At 41.0% G+C, this 20,485-nt stretch overlaps 1 protein-coding gene and 1 long non-coding RNA gene across 2 annotated transcripts; both read left to right on the plus strand.

The window, feature by feature from the left end:
- The first annotated feature begins 1,846 nt into the window (after positions 1-1,846).
- LOC139384975 (uncharacterized) lies at positions 1,847-6,007 on the plus strand. Its single transcript, XR_011628897.1, has 2 exons — positions 1,847-1,970; positions 2,538-6,007. It is a non-coding gene; the product is annotated as an uncharacterized lncRNA (long non-coding RNA).
- A 786-nt stretch (positions 6,008-6,793) lies between these two features.
- LOC139384976 (ras-related protein Rab-27A) lies at positions 6,794-20,411 on the plus strand. Its single transcript, XM_071129934.1, has 6 exons — positions 6,794-6,981; positions 15,835-16,007; positions 16,622-16,707; positions 16,853-16,956; positions 17,088-17,211; positions 19,404-20,411. The coding sequence occupies exons 2-6, from the start codon at positions 15,855-15,857 to the stop codon at positions 19,606-19,608; spliced, it is 672 nt and encodes a 223-aa protein (XP_070986035.1). The 5' UTR covers positions 6,794-6,981; positions 15,835-15,854; the 3' UTR covers positions 19,609-20,411.
- The last annotated feature ends 74 nt before the right edge of the window (positions 20,412-20,485 follow it).

Raw genomic sequence — 20,485 nt, forward strand, 5'->3', positions numbered from 1 at the left:
CTCAATGGGATTAAGGTCTGTGGAGTTTCCTTGGCCATGGACCCAAAATATCTGTGTTTTGTTCCCCAAGCCACTTAGTTATCACTTTTGCCTTATGGCAAGGTGCTCCATCATGCTGGAAAAGGCATTGTTCGTCACCAAACTGTTCCTGGGTGGTTGGGAGAAGTTGCTCTCGGAGGATGTGTTGGTACCATTCTTTATTCATGGCTGTGTTCTTAGGCAAAATTGTGAGTGAGCCCACTCCCTTGGCTGAGAAGCAACCCCACACATGAATGGTCTCAGGATGCTTTACTGTTGGCATGACACAGGACTGATGGTAGCGCTCACCTTGTCTTCTCTGGACAAGCTTTTTTCCGGATGCCCCAAACAATCGAAAAGGGGATTAATCAGAGAAAATGACTTTACCCCAGCCCTCAGCAGTCCAATCCCTGTACCTTTAGCAGAATATCAGTCTGTCCCTGATGTTTTTCCTGGAGAGAAGTGGCTTCTTTGATGCCCTTCTTGACACCAGGACATCCTCCAAAAGTCTTCACCTCACTGTGCGTGCATATGCACTCACACCTGCCTGCTGCCATTCCTGAGCAATCTCTGTACTGGTGGTGCCCCGATCCTGCAGCTGAATCAACTTTAGGAGACGGTCCTGGTGCTTGCTGGACTTTCTTGGGCGCCCTGAAGCCTTCTTCCCAACAATTGAACCGCTCTCCATGAAGTTCTTGATGATCCAATAAATGGTTGATTTAGGTGCAATCTTACTGGCAGCAATATCCTTGCCTGTGAAGCCCTTTTTGTGCAAAGCAATGATGACGGCACGTGTTTCCTTGCAGGTAACCATGGTTGACAGAGAAAGAACAATGATTCCAAGCACCACCCTCCTTTTGAAACTTCCAGTCTGTTATTCGAACTCAATCAGCATGTTAGAATAATCTCCAGCCTTGTCCTCGTCAACACTCACACCTGTGTTAACGAGAGAATCACTGGCATGATGTCAGCTGGTCCTTTTGTGGCAGGGCTGAAATGCAGTGGAAATATTTTGGGGGGGGATTCATTCATTTGCATGGCAAAGAGGGACTTTGCAATTAATTGCAATTCATCAGATCACTCTTCATAGCATTCTGGAGTATATGCAAATTGCCATCATACAAACTGAGGCAGCAGACTGTGAAAATTAATATTTGTGTCATTCTCAAAACTTTTGGCCACGACCGTAGTGTACCATTATCAAGAGGACATGTTTCTTCTTCACTATATAGTTGGGATTTTCGTTTCCTCAGTTTAACAGGCTCTGCTTTGCTTCCGATATTTAAGCGTGCGCAAATCTTTTCCATTACTTAGATAAACTAAAACTAATTACATATAACGTAGATCATTCGAGCAGCAGTAAAATCCACATTAGTTAAAAAAAATATATATTTTATTTTTTATTATAAATGTATTTTATTCATAATACAAAAATCAACTTACATTGCTACATCAAACATGTCTAGCAAACCAAACACAGGTCTTAACAATGCTCAAACGTACAAAAAATATAAATAAAAATAAAATACAAAAAATTAACAATTGAAGTGCAATTATATTCACTGAAAAAAATCCACATTAGTTCCGTCTTTGTGCTCGTAGGTAGATGACGTCAGGCAATTCCTAGGAAATTGAATGCGATTGTCAAGATAGCATTATTGTGTTACATATCGGTGATGTAAATTTATACAGCGTGCAATGTTATCTGTACCACTTATAGAACATACAATTGATTTAATAAATTATTATATGTATTTTATGGGGATGAATCGTACAAGTCTCGAATCGCATTTTAAGTTAATTGTTGTCCTTTATCTTGTCCCCTTTCATTCGCCGTAGATGCATGTTCGACCTTTGCACTCAAACCAAACGTCGTTTTATAACCAGCGTTAGTTGTATAATTGTTAGAATTGTAGACGGTTTGGTCTAAACACACTTCATAAAAGATCGGGGTAAGTTATGTTAAAGCAAGAAAAATTATGAAAACACAAGATTTGTGTGTCCTTTGTCTCTCACCAGCTAGCTATGGCTAACAACCCACGGCTTTGTCTAAAGGGGATAAAGTTTTTGTGAAAGTTGACTTTGTAGCAGGTTGGAATTTATACAGCAGGTTAGGATAACCAATTAGCATTCGTGTAAGTGTAGTAGCGCAGGATCTGGTTGAGTATGAGTGGAGAGTTTTGCAATGTCGCATGTTACAAATAATCTGACACCACAGGGACGTACAACAATTAATGTGATTATTATTCATATGATGTATGTAGCTGAGGTTCGCGTTTGCATCACGAATGCTGTATCATGCACACAATGTTTTATAAATGCTTACATTTCCTTCTCTGCATATGTAGCAGCTTGGTAATGTCACAACATCCACGTGATTTAAACTTTTGATATGACATTCTACTACACAATTGAGGCCCATGAAGAAAGCTTTGTGTGCTTTCTGCAAAAACGTAATGTACAACATCAGTGTGACAATACAAGGCAAAGCTTTTGGGTAATCTCTCCTATTCTTCCAGGATCATCGATGCAAGTGTAGGTGGGACTCCTGATCCAGAGAGAACATGTTTCGACGAAGGATACCCTTTGCACAGATTGCCTTTGCCACTGTGCTAGGAGTTGCTGGGGGAGTTTATATATATAGACCCATGTTTGAGCCCCAGCACAATAACTCTGTTCCAGAGACTTTGAGTCAAACTGAGGACAATTGGATGCCTGAGAGCCAAGGACAGTCTAGAGATGGCAACAATGTGCCTGCGGGTCCTGTACAGTATGAAATCAATAGAACTGTGTAGGAGAGTGTGGGACAGTCTGCGGCCTATGCAGAAGGGGCTGTCAAGGAATAATTTCAGTTAATTTGTAGTTTGGTGTGTACATTAGACGTGAATATTAAATAAAATCCCTTCTGCTACTGAAAGATCTCACAAATCCAGTAATGTGTCAGCAGTGTTGGGTAGGTTACTTTCTAATTGTAATCTGTTACAGTTACTAGTTATCTGTTCAAAATTGTTATCAAATCAAATTTATTTATATAGCCCTTCTTACATCAGCTGATATATCAAAGTGCTGTACAGAAACCCAGCCTAAAACCCCAAACAGCAAGCAATGCAGGTGTAGAAGCACGGTGGCTAGGAAAAACTCCCTAGAAAGGCCAAAACCTAGGAAGAAACCAAGAGAGGAACCAGGCTATGAGGGGTGACCAGTCCTCTTCTGGCTGTGCCGGGTGGAGATTATAACAGAACATGGCCAAGATGTTCAAATGTTCATAAATGACCAGCATGGTCAAATAATAGTAATCACAGGAGGAGTCATCATGCCAGGTAGTCATGTGGCTTGGTCCTAGGGCTCAGGTCCTCCGAGAGAGAGCAACAAAGAGAGAATTAGAAAGAGCATACTTAAAACTCACACAGGACACCGGATAAGACACGAGAAATACTCCAGATATAACAGACAGACCCTAGCCCCCCGACACATAAACTACTGCAGCATAAATACTAGAGGCTGAGACAGGAGGGGTCAGGAGACACTGTGGCCCCATCCAATGATACCCCCGGACAGGGCCAAACAAGCAGGCTATAACCCCACCCATTTTGCCAAAGCACAGCCCCACACCACTAGAGGGATACTTCAACCACCAACTTACCATCCTGAGACAAGGCCGAGTATATCCCAGTCAGTGACTCAACCCACTCAAGTGACGCACCCCTCCTAGGGACGGCATAGAAGAGCACCAGTAAGCCAGTGACTCAGCCCTTTTAATGGGGTTAGAGGCAGAGAATCCCAGTGGAGAGGGGAACCGGCCAGGCAGAGACAGCAAGGGCGGTTCGTTGCTCCAGTGCCTTTCCGTTCACCTTCACACTCCTGGGCCAGACTACACTCAATCATAGGACCTACTGAAGAGATGAATCTTCAATAAAGACTTAAAGGTTGAGACAAAGTCTGCGTCTCTCACATGGGTAGGCAGACCATTCCATAAAAATTGAGCTCTATAGGAGAAAGCCCTGCCTCCAGCTGTTTGCTTAGAAATTCTAGGGACAATTAGGAGGCCTGCGTCTTGTGACCGTAGCGTACGTTTAGGTATGTACGGCAGGAGCCCATGTAATGCTTTGTAGGTTAGCAGTAAAACCTTGAAATCAGCCCTTGCCTTAACAGGAAGCCAGTGTAGGGAGGCTAGCACTGGAGTAATATGATCACATGTTTTGGTTCTAGTCAGGATTCTAGCAGCCGTATTTAGCACTAACTGAAGTTTATTTAGTGCTTTATCCGGGTAGACGGAAAGTAGAGAATTTCAGTAGTCTAACCTAGAAATAACAAAAGCATGGATTAATTTTTCTGTCGTTTTTGGACAGAACATTTCAGATTTTTGCCATGTTACGTAAATGGAAAAAAGCTGTCCTTGAAACAGTCTTGATATGTTCGTCAAAAGAGAGATCAGGGTCCAGAGTAACACCGTGGTCCTTCACAGTTTTATTTGAGACGACTGTACAACCATCAAGATTATTTGTCAGATTCAAAAGAAGATATCTTTGTTTCTTGGGACCTAGAACAAGCATCTCTGTTTTGTCCGGGTTTAAAAGTAGAAAGTTTGCAGCCATCCACTTCCTTATGTCTGAAACACAGGCTTTCGGCGAGGGCAATTTTGGGGCTTCACCATGTTTCATTGAAATGTACAGCTGTGTGTCATCTGCATAGCAGTGAAAGATAACATTATGTTTTCGAATGACATCCCCAAGAGATGAATACAATAGTGGTCCTAAAACGGAACACTGAAATTTACAGTTGATTTGTCAGAGGACAAACCATTCACAGAGACAAACTGATATCTTTCCGACAGATAAGATCTAAACCAGGCCAGAACTTGTCGGTGTAGACCAATTTGGGGTTCCAACCTCTCCAAAAGAATGCGGTGATCGATGGTATCAAAAGCAGCACTAAGGTCTAGGAGCACGAGGACAGATGCAGAGCCTCAGTCTGACGCCATTAAAAGGTCATTTACCACCTTCACAAGTGCAGTCTCAGTGCTATGATGGGGTCTAAAACCAGACTGAAGCATTTCGTATACATTGTCTTCAGGAAGGCAGTGAGTTGCATTCAATATAGGCTGATAGTTTTTTATATTTTCTGGGTCAAGGTTTGGCTTTTTCAAGAGAGGCTTTATTACTGCCACTTTTAGTGAGTTTGTTACACATCCGGTGGATAGAGGGATGTTTTTTATGTTCAACATAGGAGGGCCAAGCACAGGAAGCAGCACTTTCAGTAGTTTAGTTGGAATCGGGTCCGGTATGCAGCTTGAAGGTTTAGAGGCCATGATTATTTTCATCATTGTGTCAAGAGATATAGTACCCAAACACTTATGTCTCCCTTGATCATAGGTCCTGGCAGAGTTGTGGAGACTCAGGACAACTGAGTTTTTGGAGGAATACGCAGATTTAAAGAGGAGTCTATAATTTACTTTCTAATGATCATGATCTTTTCCTCAAAGAAGTTCATGAATTTATCCTCTCTTGGGGAATGCTGCTTTTTAGTTAGCTTTGCGACAGTATCAAAAATCAATTTCTGGTTCTTATTTTCCTCAATTAAGTTGGAAAAATAGGATGATCGAGCAGCAGTGAGGGCTCTTCGATACTGCACAGTACTGTCTTTCCAGGAACATAACTTTTGGATTACCCAAGCTAAATAACGTAATATGATTCCATTCTTTTGCTTTAAGATTACTATCCCCTTAAGAGGCATTAGAAGAAGACAAACATTTATGTTACCAATTGAATGACATCTATTGCAGGATAAATCAATCTTAAAGTTTACATAGGTGGCCATATATGGATGGATGTTAAATTTTAATTTATGGGTTGGTTATGTAGGCTTCTTCTAACCCATCGCTTTCTACTACATATAATAATATGATTAAATGATATCTTTACATTAAAAACCAAAGTCTATCAGAATTCCAATCATTCCAATAAATGTTATACCCCATGATCTTCAAGAATAGGACTTGGAAGTATATAGATTAGCCTAATTGTTTTACCTGAGCATGACCCCAAAACTAAGGACTTATTAGCCAGCCCTACTCTGTTTATGATTTTGTCATGGAGGACTGATTGGGCTCACTGCGCTCATGGAATGGCATGCTTTGAGCACTACTGAAAAGTGCTATTTACATGTGACAAATGAATACCATATGCTGCATTTGCTATAGGCCTATTGTTTACCTTTTTTGGTGACACTTTAGATATCTTGATGATATATATATATATATATATAAACGGCTTGACAGAAATGGTAGCAGAAGGTGAATGTTGAACTTTTGTTGCATACATATCCAGATGATGCTACTACTATTTTATGCAATGACACTGTCGGTGTGTTAGAAGCATTACTCCCCAACCCTGTGTGTCACTTCCAACACACCGACCGTGTCATGGCGCAAAATAGTATGCAGCATCATCTGGATATGTATGCAACAAAAGTTCAACATTCACCTTCTGCTACCATTTCTGTCAAGCCGTTTACGCATACAGTTTGACGTATACGTTCGATAAATCCAACGTATGCACTGCAACTACCTCTGCAACGCAATGCATGCAAGGCAAACGCAGCGTTTAATTGTAAATTAATGTAATTCTGGTGTACCAAAATGCAATGAAGCTGTGGGTGTGATCAAAGTGTAGTTCCAAAAGAATACTCCTGAGCGGGTAGGGTCGTTTTCCGTTCCGAGGTCTTTTACGAGTTGGCGAGAGAGGGAGGGGTTGGCGAGAGAGGGAGGGGCTGGCTCACTTCAACTGAACGGGAAGTGATGTTACGTTGATAGTGAAGGGTGTTCATGCAACAAATGGATCGAAAGGACTTAGTAAACTCAATTTAGTGAGTAGTTTTTTTATTTAAAAGTCAACAAATTTTCATCGCTTTTGATAGGGCGATTCTACACGAAACACCAAGAAAAAAAGAGACGCACAGACACTGGTAAGTTGAATTTCTCGAAATAAAGTTAGCGTGATAAATATCTCGGCATATGGAGCTGTTTAGCGGACTTGTTTCTATCGACAGCTATAAGTGCAACATATGACATTTTTTCTCAGGACGGGGTTACTTCATCGTATAACGACCACCTGCATATTCACTGAGCTGAGGCTGAAACAAAGTTATTTCCTGCTCACATTTACTAGGCCTACTTGAAGCCAAGGCTACTGAAAGTGCAATGACATTTTTTTTATTTATTTTTTATAGTTGCCTAGATAGACCTACATTGTAAAACAGGATAGGCTACGTGTAGCCTGTACTTAGTTTGGTAGGAATGCGACACTTTCATTGGGAATTGATGTGACATTTTCCTATCAAATTACATTTAATTTTAGTTTTAACATTATACTGCAGTGGGCTAAATCAGCCTCCGTGTTTCTTGGTAGTCTTAAACAAATCTACGTTGAAACAAATGTACACCTCACACACATGGTTATGGACTTCAAAAAACAAGATACTTGTACCATGTCAGATATATCATTTACATGTATAAAATGTTGAGTTTGCATCCCAATATTATACTTTATATACATCACAGAAGACGTGTGTGTGTATATATATATATATATATCTCGGAGTTGAACATATCACACCTTATTTAATAGTTTTCCAGTGGAAGCAACAACGAAGAGGGAAACTGTTCACGTGTAATGGGACCTCATAATTACAACCTTTGTATTGGCTACATTTATCTAGGTTTATCTATCCATAAACCTGCATTAATTTGGCTGGTGAAACATCAACCTCACTAATTTGGTATGGTGTCTTAGGGATATGAGTCTGGCATTTTGGCTGGAGACATGCCATGCAGAAAAAACATCAGCTCAGACCAAACCAAAAATGAACACTGAACTAAAAATGTTTGTCTTTGTGTTAATACATTTATATTTTCTCAAGGTTTAAACACATTCTGGACATGATAAACCAATTTATTCCAAATTAAGTTTTAGGTTGTCTTTAGTTTACTTTACATCTGTCAGCTATTCAAAGATAGACCTCTGTCTAGTCTGAGATTTGAGCAATTGTGCTTGTGAACAAACTAGGAGATATGGTTATTAAACAGGGTCAATGGTAGAGTAAAACATGACCAGTCAGGACAACTACATGATGACCAACTGAGCTGGGGGTTATTAGATGTTGTTTTATGTTTCAAGTAGGGTTTGTGTCAGATAATCAATTGTTTTCTTTTCTCTGTGTGTGTGTGCGGGCAGGTATGTGTGTTTGAAATGTTTCTACTGATAGGACAATTTTTTTAAATTATGGTTATTTCACACATGTATTAATACGCATTTGTGAATTGGAAATGTGTTTTTAAATATCCTAACTCCACCTGAGACACCCTTGGAGAGTGGGGTCATGGCCAGGGTCACCATTGTCCAGCGCCCCTGGAAAAATTTAGGCTTAAGTGTCTTCAAACTAGCGACCTTTCAGTTACTGGACCAACGCTCAGGGTAGCCTAGTGGTTAGAGCGTTGGTCTAGTAACCGGAAGGTTGTAAGTTCAAACCCCTGAGCTGACAAGGTACAAATCTGTCGTTCTGCCCCTGAACAGGCAGTTAACCCACTGTTCCTAGGCCGTCATTGAAAATAAGAATTTGTTCTTAACTGACTTGCCTAGTTAAATAAAGGTAAAATACATTTTAAAAATCACTAGGCTCCCTGCCGCCCATCATAATCTGTAAACCATTTCTCATCATGAGAATAACATCTCTTCACTTACATATATATACAACATATTCATACTCAGAATGTTACAAAATAGTGCTTCCAGTCCTGAACATGATGAAACCTGGTGATATTTCAGATGCATATTGGCAAGTCATTCTGTCAAGACATCTGGGATGAGTGCTGTTGTATTGTGGTACTGCAACACCCTTCATCTTGTGCAGTTTGTTTAAGTTCATGTCATCTGCATATCCTCATTCGAGGAGTTTGCTGTTATAGTTGGCCAACTGCCCAGGGTGGGTACTTCAGCTCTACTGCTCTGAGAATGTCTGAAAGGCTGTGTTCTGCTTGCTGGCACATCATCTGAGATGCCCTCCTCCAACTAGTGTGAAATCCGCACCACCAGAGAACAGGGCTTTGCCTAAAAGCCTTCTTTTAATCACTTTCACTTGAAAGCAAAATCCTGAACAAATGTGTAGAGAATCTGAATTTAATATTTACCTGATATCAGTGACAGGCAGTGAGGTAGAACTAGCCAGTCAGTGCATAGGGATTTCACTCAAAAACAAGTGCAGAAGGCCTACTCAAGATGATGTAATGTCTAACTTGCAAGGTTATATTTCACACCGTGTTAAAATATTTCATACTGCAGTCACTGTAGTGGGCTTCCTCAAACAAAACTTATTTTGCTGCTCATCTGCAACACATGTAATCACAGCCGTTCAGGCTTCCTTGTAGAAGCTGTGATCAGATTAGTCTCAGGACATTTCATATAATTTGTTTAGCTTCAATGCCATACAACTCTCCTTCCGTGGCCTCCAACTGCTCTTAAACGCAAGTAAAACTAAATGCATGGTATTCAATCGATCACTGCCCGCACCTGCTCGCCCGTCCAGCATCACTACTCTGGACGGCTCTGACTTAGAATACGTGGACAACTACAAATACCTGGGTGTCTGGTTAGACTGTAAACTCTCCTTCCAGACTCACATTAAGCATCTCCAATCCAAAATTAAATCTAGAATTGGCTTCCTATATCGCAACAAAGCATCCTTCACTCATGCTGCCAAACATACCCTCGTAAAACTGACCATCCTACTGATCCTTGACTTCGGTGATGTCATCTATAAGATAGCCTCCAACACTCTACTCAACAAACTGGATGCAGTTTATCACAGTGCCATCTGTTTTGTCACCAAAGCCCCATACACTACCCACCATTGCGACCTGTACGCTCTCGTTGGTTGGCCCTCGCTTCATACTCGTCGCCAAACCCACTGGCTACAGGTTATCTACAAGTCTCTGTTAGGTAAAGCCCCGCCTTATCTCAGCTCACTGGTCACCATAGCAGCACGCGCTCCAGCAGGTATATCTCACTGGTCACCCCCAAAGCCAATTCCTCCTTTGGTCATCTTTCCTTCCAGTTCTCTGCTGCCCATGACTGGAACAAATTGCAAAAATCTCTGAAGCTGGAGACTCACATCTCCCTCACTAGCTTTAAGCACCAGCTGTCAGAGCAGCTTACAGATCACTGCACTTGTACATAGCCCATCTGTAAACTGCCCATCTATCTACCTACCTCATCCCCATACTGGTATTTATTTATGTATTTTGCTCCTTTGCACCCCAGTATCTCTACCTGCACATTCATCTTCTGCCGATCTACCATTCCAGTGTTTAATTGCTATATTGTAATTACTTCGCCACCATGGCCTATTTATTTCCTTAACTTACCTCATCTGCACTCACTGTATATAGACCTTTTGTTCTACTGTATTATTGACTATGTTTAGTTTATTCCATGTGTAACTCTGTTGTATGTGTCGAATTGCTACGCTTTATCTTGGCCAGGTCGCAGTTGCAAATGAGAACTTGTTCTCAACTAGCCTACCTGGTTAAATTAAGGTGAAAACAAAGGGAATGATAGGCAGTTCAATGACACAGTGCCTAGTGAAAGTCTACACACCCCTTGCACTGTATTCACATTGTGCCACCTTAAAATTAAATCCAAAAAGGATTACATTTTTCCCTACAGATCTACATAATCTTTCCACATTTTTTAAAATAAATACAAATGTATAGAACATTTTCCTAATTGTAAAAAATATTTATTGATTGCGTATGTTTTCACACACCAGTGTTAATGCTTGGCAGCAGCCATAACAGCTGTGAATAATTTTTAGTAAGATTCTACCAACTTTGCCCGACTCTTATGGCAACATACAGGTAACTGCTAAAATAATGAAAACACTTGCGTAAATAAGGGATACAATGTATTGAAAGCAGGTGATTCCACAATCCACACTGGTGTGGTTCCTGAGTTAAATAAGCAATTAACATACCCTCATGCTTAGGATCATGTATAAAAATGCTGAGCAGGCCATTTTTTTGGCTACCATGGCCATGTCCCCATGTTTTTTGTTGAGTTGGTACAGTTATTTTTCTTTCACTTTGAGAATGTGGAGTAGGTTGTGTAGATTATCAGTAAAATGTTTTAAACATTTGTTGTCCCTTTTTTAGATAGTGCAAGGGGTCTGTAGACTTTCACTAGAGACTGTAAGCCTTTGGCCTACATGATTAGCATCCTCTGTATAGCAGCCTGCTTTCACATGAACTTTTGCAGTTAATCTGATTACCATTGGAGGTGGTGCCGCCTCAGTGATCCTAACCTTCGAAAGAGCAGGGCTGCCCGCAAGCCAGGGGGCCTGTTTCTCTGAGGAAAGCCTCTGTAAATGTGTCCCTGCTGGCCAGATGGTGTACCCTTATACCAGCATGAACTGCCTGGCGACCAAGAGATTTGAGACATATCATTTACTTAATAATACAGTTGACTGTCCTTTTTGCTTGACGAGGTCAATCGATCAGTGTGTGCAGGTAGTACTGTGCAGTTGTGCGTTGAAACATAATAAGTCGGTCCATATATAAGCCTTTAGAATGTAAGCCTGCCTATTCCAGCTCAGAGAGGCTGGAGATGGGGTACCACTAGTCCAGTCACAGTGTGTTCATCACAGAACTAGATTTTTCTCCAGACTTTAAGCAGCTTATTGCTCAGGATGAGGGCTTTAGTGCTGGACGGAGTGAAAGAATGCCTTTTCATACCGTGGTCATGTGATGGACTCTGCTTTCAGTGGGAATCACATCCAGCTTGTTCTCTTGAATATCATTTGATGGATTTCTGTGTTCAGTTCATTTTGTGTCCACCACAGTCTTTCTCATTCACAGGCCTCAACTTTCTAGCTATGCTATAATAACTCCGTAGTAATGCATGTCACTATAGCTTTGTGTAATACATATTTTGTATCTATCAAAACACATGGATTAATTCTGATTTATTTACATAAACTATTTATGGACCAGGACCTATCATGCCAGTGAAAATTTCAGCTCAATACAATTTATACTCCATTGTGACAACTCTTATGGAATAACTTGTTTTTCTTGTGAATTTTTAGTCTGTTGATCAATTGCGTAATTCTTAGTCTTATTTGCATAATTACCCACAATTAATCCTCTCATGTAGAGTTTCAATCTGTAACAGTTGCCCCAAATAGGAGATTATCCACTTTTACCAAGCAAACAGGTGAAAGTTCACTGCGGATGGGGTTATAGCAGGATCTAAGTTTGAGCATTTCCTTACTGAACATGCATAGAGGCGAATGTAGTTTCTTTCACATCAAATATTTGTGTTTCCTGTTACTGTGTCAGCATACTTACATGACCATGAGAAGAGAGCTGTAGGCTCTCAAAAGACAGACCGAGGCGTGTCTGTCTCCAACATATCTCTAAAAGTTTTGTCCTCGGGTCAACAGTTTCGCAGGCACTCTCCCCTGCTAGCCTAAAAATCTGCGCTTTTTAAGGCACTGGGAACCGTTTTATGTTGTGGTTATGTAGTAGAAACTAGAGGTTGACCGATTAATCGGAATGGCCAATTTAATTAGGGGTGATTTCAAGTTTTCATAACAATTGGTATTTTTGGACACATTTGGCAGATTTAAAAATAATACAAAAATTACACCTTTTATTTATCCTTTATTTAACTAGGCAAGTCAGTTAAGAACACATTCTTAATTTCAATGACGACCTAGGAACGGTGGGTTAACTGCCTTGTTCAGGGGCAGAATGACAGATCTGTACCTTGTCAGCTCGGGGATTCAATCTTGCAACCTTACAGTTAACTAGTCCAACGCTCTAACCACTTGATTACATTGCACTCCAAGAGGAGACTGCCGGTTACGTGAATGCAGTAAGCCAAGGTAAGTTGCTAGCTAGCATTAAACTTATCTTATAAGAAAAACAATCAATCAATCATAAATCACCAGTTAACTACACATGGTTGATGATATTACTAGTTTATCTAGCATGTCCTGCGTTGCATATAATCGATGCGGTGCGTATTCGCGAAAAAGGACTGTATTGCTCCAATGTGTACCTAACCATAAACATCAATGCCTTTTCTTAAAATCAATACACCAGTATATATTTTGAAACCTGCATATTTTGTTAATATTGCCTGCTAACCTGGCTCGTTGCAAACTCTGTGAAGACTATTTATTCCTAACAAAGACAGCAAACTGCAAACGGGGGATGATTTAACAAAAGCACATTTGCGAAAAAGCACAATCGTTGGCAATATTAACCAGGTGAAATTGTGTCACTTCTCTTGCGTTCATTGCACGCAGAGTCAGTGTATATGCAACAGTTTGGGCTGCCTAATTTGCCAGAGTTTTACGTAATTCTGACATAACATTGAAGGTTGTGCAATGTAACAGGAATATTTAGACTTATGGATGCCACCCGTTAGATAAAATACGGAACGGTTCTGTATTTCACTGAAAAAATAAACGTCTTGTTTTCGAGATGATAGTTTCCGGATTCGACCATATTAATGACCTAAGGCTCGTATTTCTGTGTGTTATTGTGTTATAATTAAGTCTATGATTTGATATTTGATAGAGCAGTCTGACTGAGCGACGGTAGGCACCAGCAGGCTCGTAAGCATTAATTCAAACGGCACTTTCGTGCATTTTGCCAACAGCTCGTCGCTGTGCTTCAAGCATTGAGCTGTTTATGACTTCAAGCCTATCAACTCCCGAGACTAGGCTGGTGTAACCAATGTGAAATGGCTAACTAGTTAGCGCGCACCCCGCTAATAGCGTTTCAAACGTCACTCGCTCTGAGACTTGGAGTGGTTGTTCCCCTTGCTCTGCAAGGGCTGCGGCTTTTGTGGAGCGATGGGTAACGCTGCTTCGAGGGTGCCTGTTGTCGACGTGTTCCTGGTTCGAGCCCGGGTAGGGGCGAGGAGAGGGACGGAAGCTATGCTGTTACACTGGCATGACTATAGTGCCTATAAGAACATCCAATAGTCAAAGGTATATGAAATACAAATCGTATAGAGAGAAATTGTCCTATAATTCCTATAATAACTACAACCTAAAACTTCTTACCTGGGAATATTGAAGACTCTTGTTAAAAGGAACCACCAGCTTTCATATGTTCTCATGTTCTGAGCAAGGAACTTAAACGTTAGCCTTTTTACATGGCACATATTGCACTTTTACTTTCTTCTCTAACACTTTGTTTTTGCATTATTTAAACCAAATTGAACATTCATTTTATTTGAGGCTAAATTGATTTTATTGATGTATTATATTAAGTTAAAATAAGTGTTCATTCAGTATTGTTGTAATTGTCGTCATTATACATTTTTAAAAATGTAATTGTCCGATTAACCGGTATCGGCTTTTTTTGGTCCTCCAATTATCGGTATCGGCGTTGAAAAATCATAATCGGTCGACCTCTAGTAGAAACCATTCTGAAAATGCGCTCAAGATTTGAAAAACACTACATGACCAAAAATGCTCTTCCAAAATGCTCTTCCATCATTCTCCCCCCCCCCCCCCCCCTCTTCCACCCCCTCCCCCCAGACTCCACTCTTCTGGGAAGGCTTTCCACTAAGTGTTGGAACATTGCTGCAGGGACTTGCCTCCTTTCAGCCACAAGAGCATTAGTGAGGTCAGGCACAGATGTTGGACGATTAGGCCTGGCTCAGTCGGTGTTCCAATTCATCCAAAAGGTGTTTGATAGGGTTTAGGTTGTAGCTCTGTGCAGGCCAGTCAAGTGCTTCCACACTGATCTTGAAAAAACATTTCTGTATGGACCTCACTTTGTACACGAGGGCATTGTCATACTAAAACAGGAAAGGGCCTTCGTCAAACTGTTGCCACAAAGTGGCAGCACAGAATTGTCTAGAATGTATGCTGTAGCATTACGATTTCCCTTCATTAGAACTAAGAGGCATAGCCCAAACCATGAAAAACAGCCCCAGACCACTATTCCTCCTCCATCAAGCTTTACAATTGGCACTATATTGGGGCAGGTAGTGTTCTCCTGGCATCCGCCAAACCCAGATTATTCCGTCAGACTGCCAGATGGTGAAGCTTGATTCATCACTTCAGAGAACGTGTTTTCACTGCTCCAGATTCCAATGGCTTGGAGCTGTACACCACTCCAGCTGATGCTTGGCATTGCGCATGGTGATCTTAGGCTTGTGTGCGGCTGCTCGGCCATGGAAACCCATTTCATGAAGCTCCTGACGTTGCTTCCAGAGAAAGTTTGGAACTCAGTAATGAGCGTTACAACCGAGGATGGACTACTTTTACGGTCCCGTTCTTTGACCTTGTGTGGCCTACTACTTCGCTGCTGAGCCATTCTTGCTCCTAGACGTTTCCACTTCACAATAACAGTACTTACAGTTGAACGGGGCAGCTCTAGCAGGGCAGAAATTTGACCAACTGACTTGTTTGGATAGGTGGCATCCTGGCATCCTATGACGGTGCCATGTTGAAAGTAACTGAGCTCTTCAGTAAGGCTATTCTACTGCCAATGTTTGTCTATGGAGATTGCATGGCGGTGTGCTCGATTTTATACACCTGTCAGCAACAGGTGTGGCTAAAATAGCTGTATCCACTAATTTGAAGGGGTGTCCACATACTTATGATGATGTGATTATATGTGTATCTATAGTTTAGTTTACAAATGATTATCTACAGTCTCGGTTTTAAATTTGCATCAGGATATGTGCACAGATTTTAAATTGCTTCCTTCAATGTTTGGTTTCTTTGTCTGGTTTTCAGGTCTGAAATAAGCACTCACTATGTCTGATGGGGACTATGACTACCTCATCAAATTCCTAGCCCTTGGTGATTCTGGAGTAGGGAAAACCAGCTTTCTCTACCAGTACACCGACAAAAAGTTTAACTCCAAATTCATCACTACAGTGGGCATTGATTTCAGAGAAAAACGAGTGGTAAGTTGATTGCCCTAGTCATACAATTTGTCACTTGTGTGAGAAACCATGAATTAAATTATTCACATACAGGTACTCCCCTACCACCTGTAATGACAAGATAGTGTGCTGCTTGGTTGAAAGAGTTAACATTTGAAATGGCCAATTATTCCATGTGAAAATGTTTGTAGTGCAGGTTTACTATTAACCATGGAAAGTAAGTAGGAGCTTAAAAGCATTACTCCTCGTAGTGGTAGAACTGTTTTTTTGTAGGGAATGAGTCTGAAACATATGAACCTGCCGATGTACCAGTATGTGTGGGTGTCGCAGGAATCTGAGGGACTCCCAGACCAAGAATTGGATGACTAATATCACTTGAGTTCAGCAGCACCCTCCTAGAAAATAAACACTTCACACCACATAACCAAACACCAGGGTCATTTAATCATAATCACTCATGCTGTGTATAATTGTAGAGATTATCAGGGCAAACATTTTCCATCTAAATGTTTAGGTTCACTTTGGGTTGCAAGATAATACAGTATATGTAGTATATATATGTTTTTAGGGCCTCATAGCCAGAATGACCTCACACTGCTTTATATGGGTACAATAACTCTCTCTCTGTCTGACAGGTATACAAATCAAATGGTCCAGAAGGGGCAGCAGGCAGAGGACAGAGGATTCATGTTCAGCTGTGGGACACGGCGGGGCAGGAGAGGTAAGCCAATCCAAAACTCATCTCCCACTGACACTTTTGCTCAAGCCCTCACTGGCTGTCAGGTAGTTGTTGGCAGCTTTCAATTGCTTACTTTCTTCAAGCTGAATGAAGCTCTTTACAAGGTGTTTTTTTTGTGTGGTGTCAGGTTTCGGAGTTTGACAACAGCTTTCTTCCGAGATGCGATGGGCTTCCTCCTCCTGTTTGACCTCACCAATGAGCAGAGTTTCCTTAATGTCAGAAATTGGATGAGTAAGTCCTCTGTACATGTAGATTCTGACAACCACAATCTCATGTTGACTTCCAAAGAAATGTGCAGTGTCTTAACCACTATCTTTCAATCATGACTGGTGGGCTGATGACTGGCTTATTCACTTTTTCAGGTCAATTACAGATGCACGCTTACTGCGAGAATCCAGACATTGTACTCTGTGGCAACAAGTGTGACCTGCAGGAGCAGAGGGCAGTCCGTGAAGATGAGGCCCGTGAGTTGGCAGAGAAGTATGGGTATGTGTCCCTTACCCGTGACTAACCCTCCCTGAAACATTTGCCAAGAAGGCAGTGGCTGATGTGTGTTTACTCAAGGCTGTGCAGGGGAATCTCGAACAATACTAAATGTTAGGTTAGGTTGGTCTTTCTGGAAAGGCAAATATTTACACATCCATGTAAAGTATCCTGCTTGTGGCCTGAAATTACACATTTAGTGAATATAAAGGGATTAGATATGGACATCCTATGTTTTGCTAAAACTAACCAATGCAAATTTGTGGTCAAAAGCCATGTCGTAAGAGACTACGGACTCTATTTTAAAAAACCTAACTCAATGGTAAATATAAACGCTGGGGGTAGCTCTATAGGTGGAGGGGTGTGTCAATAATATTTTTGCTATTTTCACAGCTGTTATTATGAGCATAATAGCTGGCGGTGGTGCGAAATGGCTGTTTTATAAATGTATGAATAAACAAGTTGTAGGTGAGAGGAGGACTTGACCACTCACTGGCCAATCAAGGCTGCATGTGTTAGTCTCAAGTTCTGTAGGTTATTGAAGGTCTTTGAATATTCTGTCCTAGACCATTGTAGATTGATAATACCGTTTAGTCATTAGCATAGACTACAGTAACAAGTGATAACACGAGTAAAAAAAAAAAAAAGTACATCCAGTGTTTGCTCTATTTTGAGTGTTGACAGTCAACCTGGTTATAATAGGCTTCAATCAGTATAGGCCTTTAGATATCGCACTTAAAAAATAGTCTGCCTTAAATTGTATTGTTTGTGTGAGGCACATTCTCAATAAGAAAGATATAGCCTATGTCTACCGTTGATACTGCATAATAGGACTGAATTGTTTAAATACATTTGGAGGAGTGTGTCTTCAAATTTTTTTAACCAAATCAATACAAAAAGTTTATGGGGGGCTCCCGGGTGGCGCAGTGGCTAAGAGCGCTGTACTGCGCCACCAGGAAGTCCGTGGGGCGACGCACAATCGGCCTAGCGTCGCCCGGGTTAGGGAGGGGTTGGCCGGTAGGGATATCCTTGTCTCATCGCGCATCAGCGACTCCTGTGCAACTAGGTTGCTAGGTGCACGGTGTTTCCTCCGACACATTGGTGTAGCTGGCTTCCGGGTTGGATGCGCGCTGTGTTAAAGAAGCAGCGGCTTGGTTGGGTTGTGTATCGGAGGTCGCATGACTTTCAACCTTCGTCTCTCCCTAGCCCGTACGGGAGTTGTAGCGATGAGACAAGATAGTAGCTACAATTGGATACCACGAAATTGGGGAGAATTTTTTTTATTTTTACGTTTATGGGGAACATAAGTGCTTTTTTAAAATCTCTTGTTCCATGTGCATATGGGCACAGTGAGTCAGGGCTGGATAGGCTGCGCTTCCGTTGTCAATATCCATGCCGTTTCCAACCGCGTTAGCTACTGAATTTGCATACTGAAATTGGCACTTTGGCGCACGTTTTTAAGGACACTAATTGGATATTGCCACCACTCCCACCTCATCTCAAGCGAGTTCATACGACAGGTAAATTACCAATCCTGGCGCTAGGGTGTGAAAATAGAACAGCCCTGGTTTTAACAGGTCTAAATTGCAAACGAGCGTGCGTTTTGACAATTGCACGATCTTAAGGCCAGACGAAAATAGAGCCCCCAGTGCTTAGAGTTATGATCATGTTATGTTAAAAAGTTATGGTGAGCTGAATGGCCATCTTGTGCGCGGAAAATATCTAAGTGACAACATATTTAAAGTTTTAATCAGATTAACATAGCCCAGTCATAATGTTATTGTTGAATATCATATAGGTAGCCAGTCTGAAGTCTCTCTTCCAGATGCACATCATATTGAGTTGTCATGGTTGACTAGATAGGACTCGTATGTCAGATTTGGTTTGTGTCGTTATTTTTTAACGTTACCGATGGCTCCACCAGTCTGAAATCCAATGTGGTTTTTAGAGAGCCATGCTCCTCTACTATTTCAAATATGCATATTCCACTGCTATAGCACAAGTGCATGTTTCATGACGAAAAACAAACACCCACACAAATAATTTTTTTCAACCTTGATTTCTTTTCAACTGCTGAGAACTATATTCTGTCTTAGAGTAAAGCTTTCAATTAGATCAAAACTTATTCAGGTTGTAGGTAGATAGTTTGCATCATACAGTCAATGTTCTTATGTGTTGCTCTCCTTCCCGTGCAGAATCCCTTACTTTGAGACAAGTGCAGCTAACGGGCAGTTTGTTAGCCAGGCTGTGGATGTCCTGCTGGACCTCATCATGAAGAGGATGGAGCGCTGTGTGGACAAGTCCTGGATCCCTGATGGAACTGTGCGATCCAATGGACACAGTGGTCACACAGACATCACAGAGCCCAAGACCCAGGAGAAGGGCAAATGTGCTTGTTAGGGTCCACATACAAATAATGGTTACACCATCCCCTCAGTGATGTTTTGGTAGGACTGGGCTTTATGGTATGTGATGAAAGGCATGTAATATTTGTAAATCAATGATGTCATAGTAAGTTTTGGCAAGATGTGTGTGGGGGGGGGGGGGAAGAGTGTGTATGACGTGCAATGCTGAAAGTAACTACTAACCCCTGCCAAATGTTCCAGAGCATCATTATGTTTTGTTAATTTGATTATGCCATTTGGTGTGGTGCCTCTCCTTACACTTGTCCATACAGTGTCAATTAAGTGCCTTTTTATGTCTTCATTTCGAAGAATATTAAATGTATTTTACATTGTAAAAGAAAAGTGTATTATAACCAACTATTTTCTAAGATCCAGTAGAAAAGTGAGAAGCCACTGAAAGTTGTATTAGTTGAACACTTTCCTGTGAATTAAAAGGAAACCCATCCTTATTACATTGAACTTTTTGACACAGGATATTTTTGTCACTATGCACTTCCATTTATTCTTGTACAATGTAAAAGTCCTGAGCACATGCAATCTGTAGTGAATAGAGTTAATTGTTTTGTATAGGCCTGCTCTGTAGTAGCAGAGTAGCTGTGTGTTTTTATTTGTATCACAATGTCGGGTTATTGGGTCTATCAGAAATGTTTGAGGTTCCATGTAAATCAATGCTGATTTTGTTCATTCGTAATTTTACAATGTGCCTTAAATCTGCTGTATTCTGTCAAACACTGTTTTCATGCCAAATATGTAAACCATATCCTTTATTCCATAAAATAAATATATTTTATTATTTATTTAAGCGCTGTCTCAGTTCTCACCTTGGCTAACGTTACCTCTGAAACAATCGTATTATTTAGTCAATCTTGTTC

The sequence above is a fragment of the Oncorhynchus clarkii genome, chromosome 26 (assembly GCF_045791955.1).
Source record: "Oncorhynchus clarkii lewisi isolate Uvic-CL-2024 chromosome 26, UVic_Ocla_1.0, whole genome shotgun sequence".
Classification (NCBI taxonomy): domain Eukaryota; kingdom Metazoa; phylum Chordata; class Actinopteri; order Salmoniformes; family Salmonidae; genus Oncorhynchus; species Oncorhynchus clarkii.

What these genes read in the sequence shown, in the direction of transcription:
- LOC139384976 (XM_071129934.1), top strand. Translation starts at nt 15,855, where the DNA reads ATGTCTGATGGGGACTATGACTACCTCATCAAATTCCTAGCCCTTGGT. An exon ending in ATTTCAGAGAAAAACGAGTG is followed by an intron (nt 16,008 to 16,621) that starts GTAAGTTGATTG and finishes TCTGTCTGACAG; the next exon opens with GTATACAAATCAAATGGTCC. An exon ending in GACACGGCGGGGCAGGAGAG is followed by an intron (nt 16,708 to 16,852) that starts GTAAGCCAATCC and finishes GTGTGGTGTCAG; the next exon opens with GTTTCGGAGTTTGACAACAG.